Source organism: Primulina huaijiensis, chromosome 4 (genome assembly GCF_012295235.1).
Source record: "Primulina huaijiensis isolate GDHJ02 chromosome 4, ASM1229523v2, whole genome shotgun sequence".
NCBI classification, from domain to species: domain Eukaryota; kingdom Viridiplantae; phylum Streptophyta; class Magnoliopsida; order Lamiales; family Gesneriaceae; genus Primulina; species Primulina huaijiensis.
In genome coordinates this window covers 21,393,941-21,416,088 of record NC_133309.1, presented here as the reverse complement: position 1 = coordinate 21,416,088, position 22,148 = coordinate 21,393,941, and the positions used below count along the sequence as shown (strand labels likewise).

The following is a 22,148-nucleotide window of genomic DNA, read 5'->3' as shown; positions in this document are numbered from 1 at the left end:
TATTTTTGTTCTTTGCCGCGCTTGTTTCTGTGAATTTAAATTTGTTGAGATCCTAATTTTAGTTATTGCGATATAAAAATGTTGTCTGAGTTTTTCGACATGTCCTATTTACAGTGTTCATGACAATTTTTTTTAGGTCTAAAATTTATTTTTAAACGTTTTATGATGTTCATGTTAATAAATCTTTACATATATTTTAATTAAATATCATTAAAATAACCAAGCCCTGCAAATTTGAATTTTTTTGGAGGGGATCCGAATGCGACCGATCTTATTATTATTAATAATATTATTTCTTTTATCTTATTTTATGTTGATATCTTATTATAACAAACAGTAATATTTGATATAAATAGTAAAAAACATAAGATTATTATTCTTATAATAAGTTATTTATACGAAAATCAATTAATCGATTAAAATAATTATAAATTATAATAATTATTTATTTGGAAAAAGTATATTTATTTTTAAAATAATAAAAATAAACAGAAAATGCAAACCCCATAGGCGTTCAAAGACGGTGAGCTCACTGAGAAAATGGCTACTCTTCAGTTCAATCTTTCCTCTATTACTTGGCCGCGGCATAGACAGCTATCCCGGTCCAATCTCCGACCGGTTCAGTGCGCGGCCGAACGCCAGGAGCTTTTTAACCGTATTGCGCCTGTGTATGACAACGTGCGCGCCTCCATTTCTGTGTATCGCAACTTCAAAAAATTTGCCTCGATTCGTTCTGCTTCATATTAAACTGTTATATCGGCTTTTTTAATCCATTTCTGAAATGGGTTTTGTTTTCAAATGATTTATGTCGAATTTTCCAGTTGAACGATTTGTTGAGTTTGGGGCTTCACAGAATATGGAAGAGGATGGCTGTTTCTTGGAGCGGGTATTTACTTTTGTTCTTTTATCCCTTTAAGGATCAATCTGTGTGCGGCAAAGAATGGGTTTGGTGTTACATGTATTTTGTACATGATGTATGCGGATAAACTTTTGTGATCTTTTGTGGATAAAGATTTGATTTTTGATTATCTTGAACTGAGAATCTGTTCATTCCCATTTTAGATTCATGGATGGTGTGCAAGTTTGAATCGCTGGAGTACAAATTTTTTTACTTGATTAGTCCAAATGTTATTTGTTACTTGCCCATTATGTTCTTTATTGGAAGATGCGCTACATTCTGATTAAATGCTAGTAGTATAAAAGGTGTTCCGCAGTTTTGTAAGAGGGAAATTTGGAAGGAATTAAAAATCTCTGCTTTAATTCTTTCTGACAGAGCAAAAGAAGGAGACACTGTGTTGGATGTGTGTTGTGGAAGTGGGGATTTGGCTTTTCTGTTGTCTGAGAAAGTTGGAATTAAGGGAAAGGTTTTGCGCACTTATCTTTTGAATTTTCTGGTGAAGAGAGATTACCAGTTTTCCTATATGTTTTTGTCTGTTTCTTAGGGGTGGCAATTTCACAGGTGATTGCTCTTGATTTCTCAAAAGAGCAATTACAGGTTGCTGAATCTCGCCAGCGGGAGAGATTGAAGGCCTGCTACAAGAACATTGAGTAAGTGTGATTCTTTAGCTCTTTTTGTTATTTTTGTTTTTTTCTTTGAAGTCAGTTCTTTTGTTATCTTCCTGAGAGAAGAAAGGATGTATTAATTTCTCATTGGTTCTTTAAAAAAATCAATTCTTTTTTTCTGAAAATAATGGCAAAATTTGATGCATTATAGGTGGGTCGAAGGAAATGCAGTGGATCTACCCTTCTCAGACTCGACTTTTGATGCTGCTACAATTGGTTATGGATTAAGAAATATAATAGATAGGCGTAAAGGTCTGATGGAGATTAGCCGTGTTTTAAAACCTGGTTCAAAAGTATCTGTTCTCGACTTCAACAAAAGCACTCATCCATTTACCACTTTAATTCAGGTATTATCAGCAGTGCAGAATTGCTATTACGAAGTAAGCATTCTCTTATTTTAGTCCTTCACTGAATAATATTCCTATTATTTTCAACTTTCTAGATGATATCTTTGGATATCTTGCCGTGCAGAAAAGAGATTTGATTTTGTTAAACCTTTAAAGCATAGCTTTCTAAAACAATATGTGCATACAACAATTAGAAAGTATTAATTTGCTACATCATTTAGATCCGCATGTATGCATCCTATCTCAGATTTTAAATGCCCATTTCTGCAATTTTCTGGACTGGTTGTTCTATATGCAACTGTTTGAATTTTGAGTAGAAATTGCTTGTCAATATGTTTCTAAATTTATTACTTTATATCAAAGCACAGTAAACTCACTGCATTTTGTCTCTTGGTCACTTGGTGTGTCATGAAGTTACAAAACACCTATTAAGTCTTTCAACTACAATCAGTTTTACAGCAATTATTGTTTCCAAGATGATGACTATTTCACTTTGATTGTAATTTTAGTTGGGCAATGTAATATGTTTATTTCAAGATATTTCATGCAAATATATTTGAAAAACATCACTTTCAAGTTTTACAGCATGCCCCTTTAAATAGTACTCATGAGGTTAAAGGTTTTTTCGTGTCGCCATACAAACTTCCCTTCAAAAGATTTATGTTAATATTTGCTTTTCCAGGAATGGCTTCTTGATAATGTAGTGGTTCCTGTTGCAAGCGGATATTACCTTGCAAGTGAATATCAATACTTAAAGAACTCAATTAGAGAGTATTTGACAGGTCTGTTGTCTTGTCCAAATGCTTATCGATGTACTAAAAGTTATAGGTAATGGCAACGAAATAACTCAAATATCACACAGAAGGCCAAAAACCATGTTTCAATCAATGTGCCTAGTAGTATATCATCCCGGACAATGGGGGTAATTAATAATACCCTACCATTGCTGTGTAATAAGCTTGATTGAAAAATGATAATATCATGTTAGATGGCAATTGCATTATGATGTTCCATGTAACATGACTTACATATTTGTGATGCAGGAGACGAATTAGAGAAGCTTGCTTTGGAATCGGGCTTTTCAGCTGCGAAATATTTTGAGATTAATTTCGGACTGATGGGAAATTTGGTAACCACACGATAGGGATGGCTTTGATTGCTGTGGAGGTTTTTGTCCCGTGAATTTGCTTATTTTATGTCTGTAACTTATTCTCCGTTTCGACATCAATACTTGGTTTCTATATCTATACATCAATGCATGTGCTTGCAAAGATAGTTTATTTACAAATTGTCAATTTACACCTTTGCCGGGATTCTTGGCTAGTTGCTTCATTAAAAGAACTCGTGGATTGTAAAGGGTTTTCACCATTTCATCTTTGTCATTGGAATTTGGAACCTAAAAGAAGTTGACATTAGAAGATTAGCTCTCAAATATAAAAACAGATGGCATTCTAAAATAGCTGCTACAATTACTGCGCTTACGGCGATCAACTGCAAATTCGAGCTCCAAATTCAAATTCGAGCTCCAAATTGAGCTTGAGCTCATTTATTTCAAAGTAACGAAGGTCAAACTTCAGTTTGGAGATGGAAGTCTAATTCAAATTCAAACTCAAACTAAAGAAAACATGAACATAGCTTCACGAGCTATTTCGGGTAACGATGATGTCCGGGTTGATGGGTGAGTTGGGTAAACAATCTATCGGGCAAACATGTGCACTTTCCCTATAAAGATTTTTGACTTGATAGGATCAGTCAGGATGGTATAGCGTGGTGGAATAGCCTGGCCTGATGGGATCAACCCGGGTAGTCTGGCTTGGCCTGAAGAAATGAGTCTGACTTGACTTGCTGTGATGAACCCGAGTGATTTGACATGTTCTCATGTTCATTTTTATTCGTAGTGACCCCTGCGGAGGTTGTTTTGGTCCCTACATGCCGCCCAACGACCCAGCCATCTTATTTTGGCCTAAATGTGTTAGCTTGAATAAAAGATTTGTGCACAAGTTTAAATAGCAATTATCTAGGACAAATTATATTTGAAGCACTAACTTGAGACAAGCAAATTCAAAGGATTCATATAAATTCACAACAAAGGTTCAACCAACATTCACTAACTTGAATTGAACACGACCGGATACTTTTCATACTGTTTTCCTCAACAAAATGGCAAGCATATTATGAAGTGGGAAGATAAACCTGTACACGCATAAATTAGCCTTCGAATTTCTATTAATTCCCAAAGAAACTCCAATATCCAAAAGAGAAATAAGGCCAATCCTGTACAGTATTCACTAATTTCATAACTTAAACTAGGGATGTAAACTATCCAAACCAAACCAAACAGTTTCAGGCTTGAGCTTGGTTTGTTTAACACTGTTTGAGGCTCGAGCTCGATTCGACCTTCTATTATCAGGCTCGAGCTCGGTTTGTATTGAAATTATTGCGCTCGAGAAAAGCTCGAGCTCGGCTCGTTAAAAGCTCGTTTAGCATGTTAATCAAGCCAGGCTGGAGCTTTATTTATTAATAGCTTGTTTAACAAGTCTGGCTTGAGCTCGTCTCGTTTTCGAGCTCGATAAGCATAGAATTGAGCTCGATACTTATCGAGCTCGAGTTTGAGTTTGAATCGAGCTTGTTAAAAATTAAATATATCTATAAACTAATTTTAAATCAGACATAAAAATGTAAATTCATTCATAAATGACCAAAACGACACAAATAAGAGCTAAAAAACATAAATCAGAATATTATTGAACATTCCAAAATCATACATCTAGAATATTCATTATATAGTGATGTCACCAAAATCATCTAGAATATTCATTAAATATAGTAGATCGAAGACAGCACATCATTATGAAATGAATTCGACATAATTAACTTAAATTATTGATTAATGTCCAATGACATATCAATTTAGCATGTAAAATTTTTAATTAACCTTCACAGACTAATAGTAAAGTTACTCAACTTGTATATGACTTGGTTATGTAAATTTTTTGGGAAAAAGAATAAGTTGATGTATTTCTGTTAATTTATTTTATTTATTGTATTTTTAAGAACATTTTAGTATAATGATAATCAAATAAGATTAAAAATGTAATCGTGACTAAATGGTGTGAATTCATCATTTTTTCAAACATTTCTTGTATTCAATTCCTTCCATTGACATTAGTACTAATATTTTTATTTATCAACTCAACAAATGAACCAAGCTCAAGCTTACGAGCCACTAAACGACTCGAGCTCGAGCTTAGGAGCCACTTAAACGACGCGAGCTCAACCTCGAGAGCCTATTATCGAACATGTTTGCGAGCTCACGAGCCGAATATCCTTATGCTTGAGCTGTTTGATTAAATTTTCAAGCTCAAAATCGAGCTTGGGCTTAGTTTGATATGATTAACAAACAAACTCAAACGAGCTTTTTATCGAACCGAACTTCGAATAACTCACAAACGGTTTGGTTCATTTACATCCCTAACTTAAACCAATTGGAAATGTGAAAATAAAAATTCCAGCATTTACTGCTTTAACTTAAACCAGTTGGAACTGTGAAAATAAAAATTCCAGCATTTCCTGCTTCGTTTTACAGTAGACAAATATGTAAAAAAAAGATGACGATGTATACCCATTTTTATCACCTGTGGAATAGAAAGTGAATCTCAAACTCTAAAACTTTGGCAATAAGAAGAAATTCGACAACAGATTATCATTTCATCACTTGGTTAGATTTCTTTATGTAATTTAAAAGCCTATCAAGCGCCTTGCCACTGTCGACGGCTTCTCTGGCTCTATCAAGGGCCGAGGATATATCCTGAGCACCATCACATCCGAGTAAGTGATCAACCATGCCAGCGTTTAAAACAATTCGATCATATGCTGGACCTTTCTCACCGCGCAGAGCTGCTAAACCCAATCCTATATTCCTCGTCACCTGAAACATTTCCAGGAAAATAACATCAGAATTAGATACAGGGTGAGACCAGCTAAATAGAATCAGATCGCTTTTTCCACATTCAGTCAAAAACAAGAGAATAAAAAAACGCATCTTGTACTATGACACACAATAAAAGCACTAAAGCAGTAACGAAGAGAGTGAAGATTGATTTGTCGCCTTATGAACAAACTTATTATCGATGTAAAATATAAGAGGTAGAAAGAGAATTGATAGTTTGCAAGAGAGGATATGACTTACTGATCTATCAGTTCTGGGAGTATCCGTAGGTTCAAAACCATAATCCTTGGCGTTCACTACGGTATTGAAACTTTCACGAGACACTCCTATAACATTACATTGATAGAAATAATAAGCTCACCAGCCCAATAATGAACTGAATTTAGCACATTTTGAGGCACTTCAATATAGAACAAGAAACATCAGCCATCGAAAGACCTCTAATTCTTTTAATTGGTTTTGTAAGAATATTATAACATCTAGATAGTATTGGCGACAATGAAACGCACCATCAACAGCACGTGTCATATTCAGTGAGCGGAACCCTGAACAGTAATTAACTGGCAGTCCCTTTGAAGCATTCGGTGATCGCAATCTCGTAGTCATTGAAAGAGCCCCTTCTTCGCCCTGAAATTCATTAATCAACTAAAATATTAGAAAATCGATCTTCTTATAAACTTAAAAATAATCAAATTTGAGCAGACATTATTGATTTGCAAAATCCACGTGATTGCTAAATCATGGGACACAGTGCTTTAGGCATTCAATTACCTTCACCACCAAACCAGAGTGAACACCTCTTCTTCTCATCAGCATAAGAAGTGACTCCTCATATCCTTCATGATAAAATCCGGCAACAATTGCTTCCTTACCACTAGCCTACAGAGGAACAAGCGATCAGAATTAAAAAAAAGGTAAATAACTGGAAAGCTTATATTTACGAAGAAGCTGGAAGGAGACACACCCATATTAGATCGCCTCGGATGAATTAAGCAGGATATAGTTAAACAGCTGTCAAACTGGGGATACGGGGAAGTAAACCTTAATTTATAGCACTGACACAACCCAAGTATCCTTCCAAAGGCTAGGAGCAATATACGGTGGTACAGATAGGCTATCGAATAACTCAAGTGATAATTTCATTATCAGAATACATTAATATAAATATGCATAGATAGAAAGAAAGGTCACCGTGGGGACTAAAATAAACTGATTCAGGTACATTAGGAACAACATTGACTAGTGTGAAAAGTGGGAGACCGAATATGATTACTCGACATGTAAAAATGAAGTTATTCTGCATCCATGTCATTTTCGTTAATTTTGGTCTAGAAGATAACGGAGGATTAAAATGATTTATCTAGTTATATTGAACACAAAATTGCATGGGTACCAAAGTTGATTTGATGGAAAAATTTAGGTACTGAAAATGAAATTATAGCCATAACTTAATATACATGAACCTAGCAAGAGGGCTTACCCGTACAAATTGTTGAACTTTTTCAGTTGTTGCTAGAGGTGGGCGTTTCTTTATATGTTCCCTCAACCCAATCAACGAAGATCTGCAAAAAAAATGAGTTAAACAATAACGCCTTAGGTACTCCATCATCTCAATAAAGATGAAATAATAGAATCTTACAGTAAAGGTTACATTGTCAGTGTCCTACCCTTGTACACATCTAATACCATCATTCCATATGACAACAATCACTAATAATAAGATCAGAATGTGTTGAACTTTCAAATACTCATATAACAGAAGACTATAAAGACAGACACCACGATAACAATGATAATATTCCATGATTACAAAACTCGATAAAAAAATATTCTAGTTGTCAAGACTATGGTACTTAAAACAAAGAAATTAAGGTTGACAATTCAGTAATCAACTTGATAAACCCAAAATGTAGGGTAAAATATTTCAAGTGATAAGATTACTTTTCCGATTCGTTGACACTTTGAAACCTTAAAATGACCAACTATTTGACATGATTGTAATGGAATATAATTCTTTCAAATTCATTTTCTACAGCAACTCTTGATTCTTGAATAGTTTTAAACATGTGGTAGAAGGTGAATGACATTTCAATACAACAATAAATGAAAAAAAGTGCATCAGATGTAACTAGTTAGCTGACATACAGAGATGGATGGGCCTCACGTTGACTTAAGTATGCAAAACCAATATCTTCATCCTGAACCAAAAAATTGTGTTGTAATCATGTAACAACTTAAGCTAAATATGTGAATGCACAGACACGCTTACACATTTATAAACAGGAAGAGACCTCAATAAGCTTTTTCGCTTGCACAGGAGTTAAGCACGTGCTTCCACCCATGAACTTCAGCATTTGTTCTTCTGTAATGCCCCCCTGAAAATTTCGAACTTGAAACTCAAGGAAGTGACATAAAAAAGTCTCTCATATGAAAGTCAGATACCAGAATCATCAAAATTCAAAAGTAAATGTACATTTAATATGTATAAAATCCCTTCGAAAATATATTATATTGTAGATGACATCATGCATTTGGTAGAAGCATTCAGCTTGCAAATTAATCATGGTAGTATGCAGTTAAATGTTAGGGGTAATTTTTAAAAGAGGAGATCGCATTTGAATGGCAAAAAAAAAAAAACTAATTTATGACCTTAGGTGGCATCCAATCCACACCGTGAAGCAAGCAAGATTCACCGTAACAGGATCTAACTGCAGCAACAAAGAGTGTGCTTCTGAAGTAGCGGGTGTTGCCATCATAGGGTTCACCATAATGAGTCAAAGAATTAACATCGACAATGGGAGCTGGACCTGATCACATACACAGACATAAATATCACTAGGAGAGACATCTGTGGACATTTGAAAATCCCACAGGATATAAAAAAGGAATAAATGAGCATGTGAATATTCAGTTTTCATGTAATAGCAAGTTGACAAGGGAGTTACCGAGCTCATCATCAAATGCAAGACAATAAGCTTTAAGCTCGCGATCTGTCTCCCTGTTCATGCGTTGGCCTATTAAGAATGCCGATAGCAGTGCCTCACTTACAGGTTCCGATTTCTTATCTTCTACACTAAAAGGGAGAACTTCCTTCAACACACCTTGAACCTCCTCGTACCCCAAATGACCACCAGCCAAAACTTCCCTGAGGGCACCGACCAATCTCATCTCGGAAGTCCCATTACCAACAAATTGTGGGCCTATTGAACTACTAACTCCCATATTCGACCCATCAGGGTCAGCTAGAAAGATTATATCTGGAGGCAGTACTCTAACTAGGTGTGGCCAATAATAAGTCATCGCTCTCCTTTCACCTTCACTCCATTGAGTTGGCTCTGGAAAGGCATTTGCTCGAATTGTCATTGCAGCAAAAAATGCCCCAACTTGAGCATTGGATACTGCTGCTTCATCTTTGAGTTCTCCTTTCGCTGGTTTTGAATAAACGGGAAGCTATTACAGTTCTACTTTAGCTGGTTTTGAACAAAAACTGGAAGCTTTTAACCAATACCAGAAGGCCACAGAAGCAAACATTGCAGCAATACTTTCATGACTTTTTTTTTTGCTTGTTCTTTTTTTTTTTTCTTTCTGAAAACCAAATTTTTTTCACAATCTATAGGTGTTTTGGTTCACCATTATGATCAAGTCGATTAAGATCATTGTACTTCAGAATTGTTTGATCTTTGAAAAAGTTTGATGATTTGGGGAATGGGATGTAAATTAGTCATTTATATCANAAAAAAAAAAAAAAAAAAAAAAAAAAAAAAAACTGTTGAGATTACAAAATCTTTGAATAATTAAAAAAAAAAAAACAATCTTGTAGCCAAATAAAGTCCGTAGTTCCGTTCCCATAAGTAGAAAGTCAACCAAGGATCGGAAGAACAGAACTATCTGACCAAAAGAAAAATTACCCGATTTTAGAATGGTATCAAGAACCTCGAAAGCTTGTTCCCCACTGAGAGGCTTCGTCTGAGTGGGGCCGGTGCAGACCTTAGTCTGTGCATCCAGAACAGTCTGATTCGGCCTGGGGAGCCTCGGATTCCGGTACGACGTGGAAACCGACGGGTTCCGAGAGTCGGATTCGGGCAGCCCGAGTTCTTCCAAGGCAGCCGAATCCAGAGCAACCTTAACAGCATAACGGCCCCGTTTTTTCCATGCAAGAGGCCAGCGAAGGGATGATTTGGGAGTGGGATTTTGTTGATGGAATTTGATGGCCTGAATTGGAGGCAGCACAGGGTTTGCATTGAAAAGAACTTCCATTTCCTATGATTTTCTGCTCTGTTGGGATTCAAGATCAATCCGAGGACTGGCAGTTCAGCTAGAAAATGGCTATGGAGGAATTAAAAAAAAATAAAATAATTATTGGCTCATTGGACTGAAAAAGTTTGGTAATTTGGATAATTTTTCGGGTTCGGGTAAATATATTGGAGAGAATTCGGGTAATTCATTTATAGTTATTTAGATGCGGTCTCACAAAAGATAAGATCCAAGAGAGACGTCTAATATGATTTGATAATGTGAAGAAGAGATCAAACACGATCTTAATCTGACATAATTTATATTGACAGGATAATGAAATGAGTGGAAAGATGAGGTAGTCTATTGAAAACTTAGATAAATATGGTTAATGTTAGATCATGGTTTATGAAATGATATGTGTGAAAATCAGTTAGTTTTGAAAACTAATCGACCCCGCAACTAACATGAATGTGTTACAACTCATTAATATGCTTTAAGCCATTCAACAAAGAAAATATAAAAGGTTTAATCATAGAGTAAGTTATCTTTAAATCTTCAAACTTAAACTTGAGTTTGAGGCCAGTCCCTATCAGGAGAAAATGTTTATACTCAAAATCTTGTTTTTTTTATAAGATCCGGAAGAATTGATATTCAAATATCATATATTAGTATTATAATTTCAATGTTTCGTATCAATTTTTCATATGTAAAAAGACATGTGAGCTCAGAGCTACATATCATTATATGCGGTTTCAACAACAACAACAACAACAACAATCATTTGACTGCATCCATACAAAAATATTGTTCATAAATTTTTCAACCCTTTTATGATTACACAAAAAAATTTATAGTAAAAAAATAACCCGATGGTCTATAAAATTTAGGTCATTGATTTTAACAAAAAAAAAAAACAAACGTTTATTTGGGATCAAATAACATAGTAGATTACTTAAAATATCAAATAATTTTTTCCATATGATTTACACATTTTCCGATTCAACCCTTGGTCCGGTTTCTTAAACTATGGTTAACATATAAATGACCGAACTGCAAGTCCTCGATTTAAATTTCAAGTTTTGAAAAATAGTTACTGATGTGACCGGGTAAAAATGGGTGCAAGATGCGTGAGCAATTTCACCGGGTCGAGTTATAAAAATGATGAGAGATGAGAGCACAACGAGATGTGTCCAAACCAGAGATTTTTCTCCCGAGAAAAGCTGGTGCTGTCCTGCAAACAAGAAGATAACCACGTGAATGGGCGCTAGTAGGATGACCGGCGTGGCCACTCCAATGTTAAAGTCAGCAGGTAAATGAGGAAAAAACCATGTAGCAAAGAGAAATGATGTATCAATGGTGTCTCTTCTAGAGAATAAATGATGTGGGATATATATATATATATGTGAATGAATACCTTAATGTTTAAACAAACCTAGTATTTATAGAAAGAAAGTCAATGATGGTCTTGTTTTCAGTACCCACTTACTGATTATAGCAAAATGGTTGCCCGTATCCTGCTTTTCTGACACGCAAAACTGTCTCTTTCGCCTTGTCAAATCCATGCGATTTTTTCAGTAATAATTACCAAGATAAGGTATCTCATACTTGTGCACTCGAGTGAGGTGCTATTATTGAGGCAACCCGAGTAGAAAGCCATCACCCGGGAACTCTTCTGGAAGCCTGGGCTTCTGGTAACCCGGGGGTAGGGATGTAAATGAACCAAACGGTTCGCGAGCTATTCGAAGCTCGGCTCGATAAAAAGCTCGTTTGAGTTTGTTCGTTAATCAAATCAATCCAAGCTCGAGCTCGATTTTGAGCTCGAAAATTTAATCAAACTAAACTCAAGCTTAAGGATATTCGGCTCGTGAGCTCGCAAACATGTTTGAAAAGAGGCTCGCGAGCTCGAGCTCGAGCTCGGCTCGTTTAGGTGGCTCGTAAGCTCGAGCTCGCGCTCGGCTCGTTTAGGTGGCTCGTAAGCTTGAGTTTGGCTCATTTGTTGTGTTGACAAATAAAAATATTAGTATTAATGTCAATTGAAGGAATTGAACACAAGACATGTTTGAAAAAATGATGAATTCACACCATTCAGTCACAATTACACTTTTAATCTTATTTGCATATCATTATACTAAAATGTTCTATAAAATGCAATAAATAAAATAAATTTCACCAAATGGTGTAGGAATTCCAATTTATTTTTTAAGATCTTATTTTAATTTCACCAAATTAGAATTGTGTATTTTATAGTATCTTAAAAATACCCTTATATAACATAATATATAGCTATTAATATTTGACTTCTATTAAGATCTTATTTGAATTTCACCCAATTTTAGCTTCTATTAATATTTGATTTTTAATAACACGTTACTCACTATTTATAATTATACTCATATAAAAAATGATTTACATCATTACATGTAACTTATATTTTTTAAAATTTGAGAATCACATTATTATTTTTATTTTTAAGTTTTTATATTATCTATATATTTTATATCACCTTTATTATCTTATTATTTAATTACATTATTTATATAAAAATTTATGAATTGAGTGGCTGACACGTTGCTACACTCAAACCTAATCAAAATACTTCTACTTCAGACCTAATCTCTTACGCCGCCTCCTCTGCTCGGCCTCTCCATTGAAGAACGAAAAAATCTTCTCTACGCCGCGCTCTCAAACTCGGTAAATTTTTCACAATTTTTAACATACACCTCTTGGTTATAAAAGCAGGTCAAAACCTGTTCATACATTTTTGTATGCATTTTTTTAACATACACCTCTTGGTTATGATTCCGTCAACGGGAAAACTTGTCATCAGGTATCCTGATTCATTCCACAAAATCCCATTATTATGATATGCACATTCGGTTACGTTTGTTAATTTACGTGTTTGTTGATTTGAAGTGAAGTGATCAGAGTTGGCTTTTCATTTCTTGTATCCCGTGGTTATCAAACTTTTAAGAGTAGCGGTGGAAGAAGCGATGATTTTGATCTATGAGGCAAAGAAAATTTTAAAATGCCCAAAGAGAAATAAAAGAAATAGGATGCTCAAGTCACTGTTTTTATACAGTGAATCACTCGAAAACTATTGCTCTTTAGTGTTGCCACTTGAATTACTTGTGTGAATTACGAAGTAATATTGAAGTGTTGATTTGTTCCTTCATCCTTCTGGACTGGATGCCAGGATTTCATCCCTACATAGCATAAGTCAGCATGACATGTTAAAACATGTGGAATTATGTATTCTCTGTCACAGACTAACTTCTTGTGCATATTAAAAATGAAAATATGTTACGTTCTTGCTTTCATTACTTCAACTTAAAGCCTGCACAACAGAGTCTCCATTTTATACTTGCAAACACTTTGAAAATTTTGATAAAGTATTGTTTTTGTACTAATGATGCAGTTACTGGTGTTCATATAATCCAAACATGTCAACTCCAAACACATTATCTGCTCAAGAATCGAGCACAACTCCAGTTATGGGAGGAGTTCAACTAAGTACAAATGACGAAAATGAAGCTTCTCAAAGCAAGAATGCTGTTGAACTTGATAATATTGAAGATGATGATACTAATCCATATGGTCCGAAGAAAAGGAAACGCACATCTAAAGTATGGATGGATTTTAAAGTAATTACTCTTGCAGATGGGTTGACGAAGGCTGAATGTATTCATTGTAAACATCGGTTGGCATATAATAAAAATTCGGGTGTTACATCACATTTGATTAGGCATAGCAAAGGCTGTGTAAGGAAGAAGGTGAATGAGAGTGGGCAAAAAAATTTAAGTGTAATCCCAACCATTTCAGAATCAGAAACAGTTAGTACAGTGCATAACTTCAAATATGATCAAGCAAAGATCAGAGAGATTCTCTCTCACATGATTGTTGTTCATGAACTACCATTCATCTTTGCAGAGTATGAATTGTTCAACTTATTGATGAAGAATGCTACACCACATTATGAAAAAATCAGTCGTGCCACGACAAGGAAAGATTGTATTACTTCTTATGAAATAGAAAAGAGAAAATTAATGGCAGAACTGAAGCAAGTGAATAGGGTCAGCGTGACTACTGATTTATGGAGGTCTGATCAAAAAGTTTCATATATGGTTGTCACTTGTCATTACGTGGACTCTAGTTGGAATTTGCAAAAACAAAATTTGAATTTTTGTGAAGTCCCACCACCACATACAGGTATTGTTGTTTGTGATGTGTTGAATAAGTGTTTGGTAGAATGGGGAATTGAAAACAAGGTGTGGACAGTCACAGTTGATAATGCTGTATACAATGATGTAGCTATTTGATTGTTAAAAAAGAATCTTTCTTACAAAAACAGCATTCATCTTAGTGGAAAATTGTTCCATGTGAGATGTTGTGCTCATATCTTGAATATTTTGGTGCAAGATGGTCTTTCAGAGATCCAAAATCTAATTTCCAATGTGCGTGACACTGTGAAACACATATCTGCATCAGAACACCGTATAAAAATGTTCAGTGAAATCGCAAAACAATTGCAATTATCTTCAAAGAAACTTATAATGGATTATTGCACTAGGTGGAATGCGACATATTTCATGTTGTCTACTGCTTTGGAGTTCAAAGATGTTTTTCCAAGATATCAACAACGGGATCCTACTTATAACTCTTTGCCAAGTGACGAGGATTGGGATAAGGTTATTGTAGTTTGTTCATTTCTTGAAGAATTTAATGAAGTCACCCACATCATTTCAGGTAATGAATGAATATCCAACTTTAAACTTGTTCCTTACTATATTGCGTTGTGTTCCTATTCTAGCTAGCTACTTCATTGCATTGGGTTCCTGTCAAAATAATGGGGCTAACATGCTACATGTAGTGCTTGTTTTTGGTCACAAAAAAACATATAAAAAACAAGAATTCCTTTCAAGAAACAAAGAACAGTAAGCTCCTGCGCCTTCTTGAAAAGCCCATTTCTTCTCTTGGAATAGGTCACCTGCCTGTTTGTTTGGTTCTCTATTCTCTTGATCTAGATCTTACCACGAGCCATCTTTTATTTTCCTGCTGATTTTGGAAGAAATGGGAAATTAAAATTCTGTGAGAATGAATGGAATATGTTAGGAAAGGTTTGCTAAAATGGTGAAAAGGGTTGGCAGAAGTTGATTAAGTAATTTAAGAATCAGTCACTTTTCTTCATCAGTCACTACAAATCTACAGTATTTTAAAGTTAAGAATAACATTTCATTCACTTCTTGATTTTAAGACACCAAGAGTTTAGGAGAAACGTTTGTGTTCAGTTTCTGGATATAGGAGTTCTTTTGGTTTTGGCTTCTCCGATAAATTAATTCTCAAGATCCTACCATTATATTCATGTAACAAAACAATATGAATGTTTGTCTGAGTTTCTGAATATTAGGGTTCTTCATATATTGTTTATTTTTTGAAAATCTAATAAATTACTTACCTTGTTTCAGGTTCAGAATATCCGACTTCGAATTTGTTTCTTCCTGAACTCTATAACATAAAAAAGTTATTGAAGAATACAAATGTGGGTGAAGATAGTTTCATGCCAGATATGATTAAGAAGATGAAGAATAAATTTGATAAATATTAGGGTGATGGTAACTTGTTAATTTCTATAGCGGCAGTATTAGATCCAAGGAATAAGATGAAGTTGATTGAATGGTGCTTTCCAGAGATATATTCTGAAGTTGATGTAGTTGAGCATATCGTTACAGTTCGTGAGACCTTGCGTAACTTGTATAATGAATATGTTGAGGCTCACAAAAAAAATATTGGCGAAAAAGATGTTCAAAGTGAGAGTAAAAAAGAAAGCTCTAATTATACAAGTAGTATTGTTAGTGGAAAAACAAAAGGTAAAGTAAGGGCACAATTTGCCAACTACATTAAGAATGTTGATAGTGTAGAGCAAGTGAAGTCTGAGCTTGAAGTATACTTTGAGGAAGGAGTTGTTTTTTGTGAAGATGATCAAGAATTTGATGCATTGTCATGGTGGAAGATGAACAACTTAAAGTTTAGGATTTTGTCAAAGATGGCGTGTGATGTACTATCAATTCCAATAACTTCTGTGGCTTCTGAATCAGCTTTCAGTGCAGGTGGTAGAGTTATCGATCCATATCGCGCCAGTTTGGGAGGAGAGACAGCTCAAATGTTGCTTTGTGCAGAAGATTTGTTACGTGCTCGTTACCAAATCAAGAGAAAAGCAAAAGTAAGTAAATTGATATATAATTTAATTATGTATTTATTAATTATGTGTTATATATCTAATTTATTGTGTTTCATCAAATTTGGTTATTTATGTCTAACATATTGAATTTTTGTGTTTGTATGTAAAAGGGAAATTTGGAGCTTAAAGAGATTCATTTGACTTAAAATAATTGGAATCAACTATCAAGAGCTCTTATAAAGTTTTTTTCCGTTAAATTGGTAAAGTTTATTTCTTTTTTAAATTTAAATATATTGTTTTCTTCTTGATTAAATTGATAACTCATTTTTATTAAAAATTGTTATTATGGACTTTGCAGGGTAGTTGACTAGTTGTTATTGGAGATGATTTTGTAATTCCTGATTTTAATGGATTCTCTAACGTCCTCTCTACTTTCTCATCAGACTTAGTTGAAATATTAAAAGGGTGAAATTATTTCATTGTTATTTATATGGTGATATTAGTGTATAATGAATATTCTATATGTATGGTTTTGGAATGTTCAATAATATACTGATTTATGTTTTTTTAGCTCTTATTTGTGTCGTTTTGGTTATTTATGAATGAATTTATATTTTTATGTTTGATTTAAAATTAGTTTATAGATATATTTAATTTTTAACAAGCTCGAATCAAATTCAAACTCAAACTCAAACTCAAACTCGAGCTCAATTATATGCTTTACGAGCTCGAAAACGAGCCGAGCTCAAGCCAGGCTTGTTAAACATGATAAACAAGCTATTAATGAATCAAGCTCGAGCCGGCTTGATTAACATGATAAACGAGCTTTTAACAAGCCGAGCTCGAGCTTTTCTCGAGCTCAGTAATTTCAATACAAACCAAGCTCGAACCTGATAATAGAAGCTCGAATCGAGCTCGAGCCTCAAACAATCTTAAACGAACCAAGCTCAAGCCTGCTACTGTTTGGTTTGGTTTGGATCGTTTACAACCCTACCCGAGGGGATGATATCTCAGGCATTCATTTGCCCGGATATTTGTCGGATTAGCCCAAAACTTATCATAACTTGATCCGTGACCCGGGATCACCTAATACCCATGTCCCGGGCCTCCCCAGTGGTATCACCACTCCCTCTCTAAATATTCGGGCTAGAGTCTTTCTCGATGTTCCGATCACTCTCTCTTGTTCCCAGTCATGGAAAATTTTGTCGTTTCATATTGGGTTGGTATGACTGATGTCATGATGACGTATGCCTTAGAATTTTGAACGGCCCAAAACATTTCGAATTTCGAAAAGGTGAACAGTCTGAGATGCTTCGAATTCCGAGCCTATCCTTTCATATCCATGCACAATTTCCAATATGCATCATGACCGCCTTTTTTTTTAGATCAAAGGTTGAGATCAATTCCTTTTACCTATACAAAACAACGAACCTTCCCCACTTAACACTTTCTTCACTCTCGCATCCTCTCCAACTTTTCTCACTTTTTCGGTGTGCTGTGTTTCTCCTCCGGCGACCGCTACCATCTCTTTCAATCCTTCAACCAACTCATAAATTTTCTCGTTCTTCACCATTTCCTATAAAATGTCTAACTCTATCTCATCTATTTCTAGAGCGAACGCTCGCGGTTCACCGGAGTATGAATCTGCGGCGATTCCCTACGATTCCTCCCTTATTTCTAGAAAACCAGTCCCTTCTTCTTCCTTAGAACCTAGAAAACAAAAACCCAAACCTTCTGCCTCCCGACCCCTGAAGAAAGGTAAGGACAAAGGCAAAACCTGGGCTTCCAGCTTTTCTCACTATATAATTTCTGGAGTTCCTTGGTTTTCTTCTATGAGTAGCACTTTGCGCTCGGGAGCCGACGAAGAACATCGGGCTCTTGGTTCTATCCCTTCTTCTTTCCCTATTTTGATTCCTGGCCCCTCTGATAGGGCCGATCACCCTCCCTCTGGTTTCACTACTTTCTTCCGGGATCATATCAGAATTGGTCTTCGATTCCCAATTCTTTCCTTTTAAATCGAGATAGCCGAATTTTTCGGTGTCCATGTGAACCAACTGCATCCGAATTCCTTCCGGATTATGGCTTCGACATACGTGCTTTTTAGGATGTACAACCTCCTTATTATTCCTCCTGTTCTTCATTATTTCTTTGTCTGTCGGCTTGGGGACAATTCTTTTTCCTTGTTTGCCCAGCTAAACGCCCGCTTTCTTGACGATATTCCTTCCTCCCAGAAAGGATGGAAAGGACGTTTCTTCTATATTAACCTTCCGGCTCCTCCTTCTTGCTTGACCGGTTTCCTCCCTAGTCTTCCTTCACAACCCACTCTTTCCCGGTCTTACAAATTTGAGGAACCTTATCTCCGGTCCACATCCAAGAATTGGTAGCAGATAGGAAATTCTCCTCTTCTTCTTTAATTTCCGAAGAGAACTTGATAGCTGACCGACGATTTCGGTTGGGAATAAATCTAGCAAGCGGAGTAGGTCAAGTTATAGTATTTGGAGATGAGTCCAGGTATCGTACCCACAGAGATCGATATTTAAATACTAGAATATGAATTATTTTTCCTAATCTAGGCTAATAAAATTCGAATGAGGGGAGATAAATTAATTAAAACTAAATTAAAAAATTTAAATAAATTAACTAAAGCAAAAAAATCTAAATTATTAAATTAAATTAGACAAAAATTCAAATTATTTAGAAACGACTAAGGCGCACAACGGTACCGAGACAACTTATAATCTACGTGTCAAATTCATATTCAATATCTTAATTATTTAATTCACGACGGAGCTCCCAAAATTATTTATTGAACGATTCCTCGAATTAATAAACCTAATTAAATCTAACAGTCCAATTCTTCCTAACTGAATTTAATTAGATTCAACCGCATTATATCGCTGTGAAATTCCAGTTTTTCAACCTAAAGTCGCACATTGAAATCGAATACTATTTCTAGTCGGTTTAACAATGTGTTGATTGATGTCTGAAGCAAATATTAATCTACCACCTTCCGATTTTAGATCAACCAACAAATATTCTATTTAATTAGCCAGATTAAAAGAACACGTGATAAATGACATCAATCAATGAATAAAATAAATAATCGACTAGAATCAAACTTAAAACATAAAAAATAATCTGTCTCGGCCCTATCGTGGCCTTAATCTATAAAAATCCACTCCATAAATTTAAAATAAAGTGCAAATCCCTGTTTAAATTCAATGAAGAAAACATAATTGAGAAAGAATGAAAAGAATTCTCAATGATTTGTAGCGTGTGTGAGGAATTCCTCCTGCTTCTGCCTTCAATCTTCCTCCCTTATGTTTTTCTTCCGTGCTGGTATTACTTCACAGTAGCCTTCTGTTCTGCACTTCCGTCTTTCCCCTCTCACTGTACGCTTCTGCCTTCTTTTATCTTTATCAATGGGCCTCCTCCTTCAAATATTTTTTAAGCCCATCTCAAATAAAAAGAAGTGTAGATAAGATCTTTATCAAGATTTACATAGATTCTTCAAAAAATTCAATATCATCAAGGAATAAAATATAAGAATATTTTATTTCCTTTCTTTTGATATTTTGTTTCCTTTTAAGTCTAGTTATTTTATCTTATCTCTCAATTTAAACATTTTTCACTTTTTTTCAAATCTAAAATTATTAATTCAAATAATCACATAATTAGGGATAAAAATTCAAGATAAGGACAAATATTATAAAATCAAATCCCTAAAATCTTTGTACGATTTGGCCTTATCAATCCCCCCACACTTGGCCTTTGTTCGTCCTCGAACAAATCAGAGAATAAAAATATAACGAATGAATATTCAATGATTCACCACAAAATTGACACAATCAACACTTTTCAACCTACTAAATTCCGTCAAACTCAATCAAAAGATCACATGTCAAAAATCTTAATATTTACTTTCGTTGCAACTTTAAAACTCAAACATTCACTAGAAAAGATCAAGATAATGAGACGTGTGTACTGTGGAAGTCAAAACTCATATTCCTCAAAGGTGTTTAGTTCAAGGAGTGCTCATATTTTCTGAATTTTTTTTTTTGAATAAAACTCTCCATAAGCTTGTCTTTAATACTTTTCTCCACTAAATGTTGGAAGAATATGACCCGCTTTTCAAGTTTATAATGTTAGGTCACGGCTCACGGCTACAATAAAGTTAAGGAGATTCAAAATGAGAGAGAATAAACAATTTAATGATATAGCGCACTCTTTCATCTCTTATCTTCCTCCCTCTATTGAATTTCATCATTCCTCCATCTAACTTTTTCATCTTTCTTGTACTTTCGTTCATATTCCCCCATATTTTTTTTTTCTCTTCCTCCAGCTTTTTTCAATCTTCAACAACATTCCTTTTTAGCTTTTTCAATCACCACATCATACAACATTCATTGCTCCTCCTTTTCTTTTATAATTATATATATCTTTTCATCATTCTCCTTCCATTTCTTCATGATTTTTTTTTTCAAACTCCTCCAATTTTTTTTATCAATTATCAACACATGAGAGTTATTGAGAATTTTAAAGCGCTAAAGGGGTTTATTTCTCTCAAAATTAAGGTAGATGAATAGTGTATAAGCTAAAATTGGGTAGTTGATGTGGGATTTTGAAGGAATACGAATGGGGACTAATTGTATGTCTTTGACACACTCCATTCGATCTTTTTTTTAGGCTTAAAAGGGGATACTAGGGATATGAATTGTAAAGGCCCGTATTTAGTATTCATATTTTAGCGGAATTATTAAAAATTTTCTAAATAAATAATTATATTGCCTCATTTATAAAATAAACATGTAAATAATTTTAACTTTAAATTAACAGTGGAAGCAAATATTGTTTTCAAACAACAACTTAAAAATATATCCAACGTATTAAAACTGAGATTGAACATAAGAACATGCATAAACTAAAACATGAGGTCCTTGGGTTCCTACTACCGCTGTCTCAAGCCAACTCACTGGTCTCCGCCCTCGCCCTCGGCCTCGGCCTAATCAGTACCTACAACAATCAAGTCTAGTGAGTCTAAAGACTCAACATGTATATATCGTGAATAACAAATAAATATATCATAAAATCGCATGCAACGTAAAAATATGGTATCGTAAAGCGTACAGTGAGAGTCGTATCATGAATAATTATAACTACGTGCATCTCTGAAAATCATACGTAAAAGCTTTGCTCCATAGAGCTCTGTCATAACATATCATAATTTTCTGGTAGAGATTATGTTTCTAAGCTAGTGACCCATAACATAACGTGAGCACCTGATCAGACTAAACCACAGTATACTGGGCGGTAGAGATCACCACAGCCCTTGGACTGGATATCCGTACCCATACATAATCGTAAACCGGTCGTATGTCATCGGGTGGAGAGGTCCTCGGTTGCGCCTACCGACTTCCAAACCCATAAACATAAGGTGGCCACAAGACATATAGCATATATTTAAAAAATAAACATTTTATATTTTTATGCACGTAATATAATTATAACCTTAGTTTTACCGGATGAGTTGGATCGCTCCCAAGCTTGTTGCGACTTACTTCTAATATGTGACACATGCAAATAATATTATCTTTGTTTAAACTTGACAACCGAATCAAAAAAAAAACGAGACGATTAGGACCAACAACCTAATTTTTCAATTATGGCTTAGTACCAAACCGAACCAACATTAAACCGACATTTAACCATGATTAAAAATACCCCAAACATACTGAAAAATATTCATAATAACTATAAAACATGAAAATGGGTGAAAGGAATTCCAAAAACATAAAACACTCTTTCGAGAGTCATTTTGGCACCTTTCACCGTCAATTCTCGTACGACCTCTAAACTCAACCAAATCACAAACGACCAA

The 22,148-nt window shown here is 34.8% G+C and overlaps 3 protein-coding genes across 5 annotated transcripts; 2 read left to right on the top strand and 1 right to left on the bottom strand.

The window, feature by feature from the left end:
- The first annotated feature begins 491 nt into the window (after nt 1-491).
- Nucleotides 492-3,213, top strand: LOC140974749 (2-phytyl-1,4-beta-naphthoquinone methyltransferase, chloroplastic). Its single transcript, XM_073438230.1, has 7 exons — nt 492-678; nt 822-886; nt 1,274-1,364; nt 1,460-1,548; nt 1,715-1,910; nt 2,593-2,692; nt 2,954-3,213. Exons 1-7 carry the CDS (start codon nt 541-543, stop codon nt 3,052-3,054), a joined length of 780 nt encoding a protein of 259 aa, XP_073294331.1. The 5' UTR covers nt 492-540; the 3' UTR covers nt 3,055-3,213.
- A 2,219-nt stretch (nt 3,214-5,432) lies between these two features.
- LOC140975395 (uncharacterized) lies at nt 5,433-10,212 on the bottom strand. Its single transcript, XM_073439087.1, has 10 exons — nt 9,768-10,212; nt 8,805-9,287; nt 8,509-8,666; nt 8,151-8,234; nt 8,005-8,057; nt 7,340-7,421; nt 6,631-6,738; nt 6,369-6,486; nt 6,100-6,185; nt 5,433-5,838 (listed from the first exon to the last, which is right to left on the bottom strand). Exons 1-10 carry the CDS (start codon nt 10,114-10,116, stop codon nt 5,614-5,616), a joined length of 1,746 nt encoding a protein of 581 aa, XP_073295188.1. The 5' UTR covers nt 10,117-10,212; the 3' UTR covers nt 5,433-5,613.
- A 2,459-nt stretch (nt 10,213-12,671) lies between these two features.
- On the top strand, nt 12,672-16,790 carry LOC140975394 (zinc finger BED domain-containing protein DAYSLEEPER-like). Of its 3 annotated transcripts, XR_012174961.1 has the most exons (6): nt 12,672-12,786; nt 13,511-14,191; nt 14,663-14,838; nt 16,200-16,312; nt 16,441-16,530; nt 16,629-16,790. XR_012174961.1 is itself a non-coding variant. In XM_073439085.1 (5 exons), the coding sequence occupies exons 2-5, from the start codon at nt 13,536-13,538 to the stop codon at nt 16,474-16,476; spliced, it is 981 nt and encodes a 326-aa protein (XP_073295186.1). In that variant the 5' UTR covers nt 12,672-12,786; nt 13,511-13,535; the 3' UTR covers nt 16,477-16,545. The 3 variants fall into 3 exon arrangements, 2 of the variants coding, with proteins under 2 accessions (XP_073295186.1, XP_073295187.1); XM_073439085.1 differs by lacking the exon at nt 16,629-16,790 and having other exon boundaries at nt 16,441-16,545; XM_073439086.1 differs by lacking the exons at nt 16,200-16,312; nt 16,441-16,530; nt 16,629-16,790 and adding an exon at nt 15,558-16,181.
- Nucleotides 16,791-22,148: the final 5,358 nt, after the last annotated feature.

Bases quoted from the DNA above. Each gene is read 5' to 3' on its own strand.
- LOC140974749 (XM_073438230.1), top strand. From the start codon at position 541: ATGGCTACTCTTCAGTTCAATCTTTCCTCTATTACTTGGCCGCGGCAT. The intron at 679-821 runs GTGCGCGCCTCC...CGAATTTTCCAG, and splicing joins TTGCGCCTGTGTATGACAAC to TTGAACGATTTGTTGAGTTT. The intron at 887-1,273 runs GTATTTACTTTT...TCTTTCTGACAG, and splicing joins ATGGCTGTTTCTTGGAGCGG to AGCAAAAGAAGGAGACACTG.
- LOC140975395 (XM_073439087.1), bottom strand. From the start codon at position 10,116: ATGGAAGTTCTTTTCAATGCAAACCCTGTGCTGCCTCCAATTCAGGCC. The intron at 8,667-8,804 runs GTAACTCCCTTG...GTATGTGATCAG, and splicing joins TGCATTTGATGATGAGCTCG to GTCCAGCTCCCATTGTCGAT. The intron at 6,186-6,368 runs GTGCGTTTCATT...GTAATGTTATAG, and splicing joins TATGACACGTGCTGTTGATG to GAGTGTCTCGTGAAAGTTTC.
- LOC140975394 (XM_073439085.1), top strand. From the start codon at position 13,536: ATGTCAACTCCAAACACATTATCTGCTCAAGAATCGAGCACAACTCCA. The intron at 14,192-14,662 runs GTCTGATCAAAA...TTATTGCACTAG, and splicing joins GTGACTACTGATTTATGGAG to GTGGAATGCGACATATTTCA. The intron at 14,839-16,199 runs GTAATGAATGAA...CTTTCAGTGCAG, and splicing joins AGTCACCCACATCATTTCAG to GTGGTAGAGTTATCGATCCA.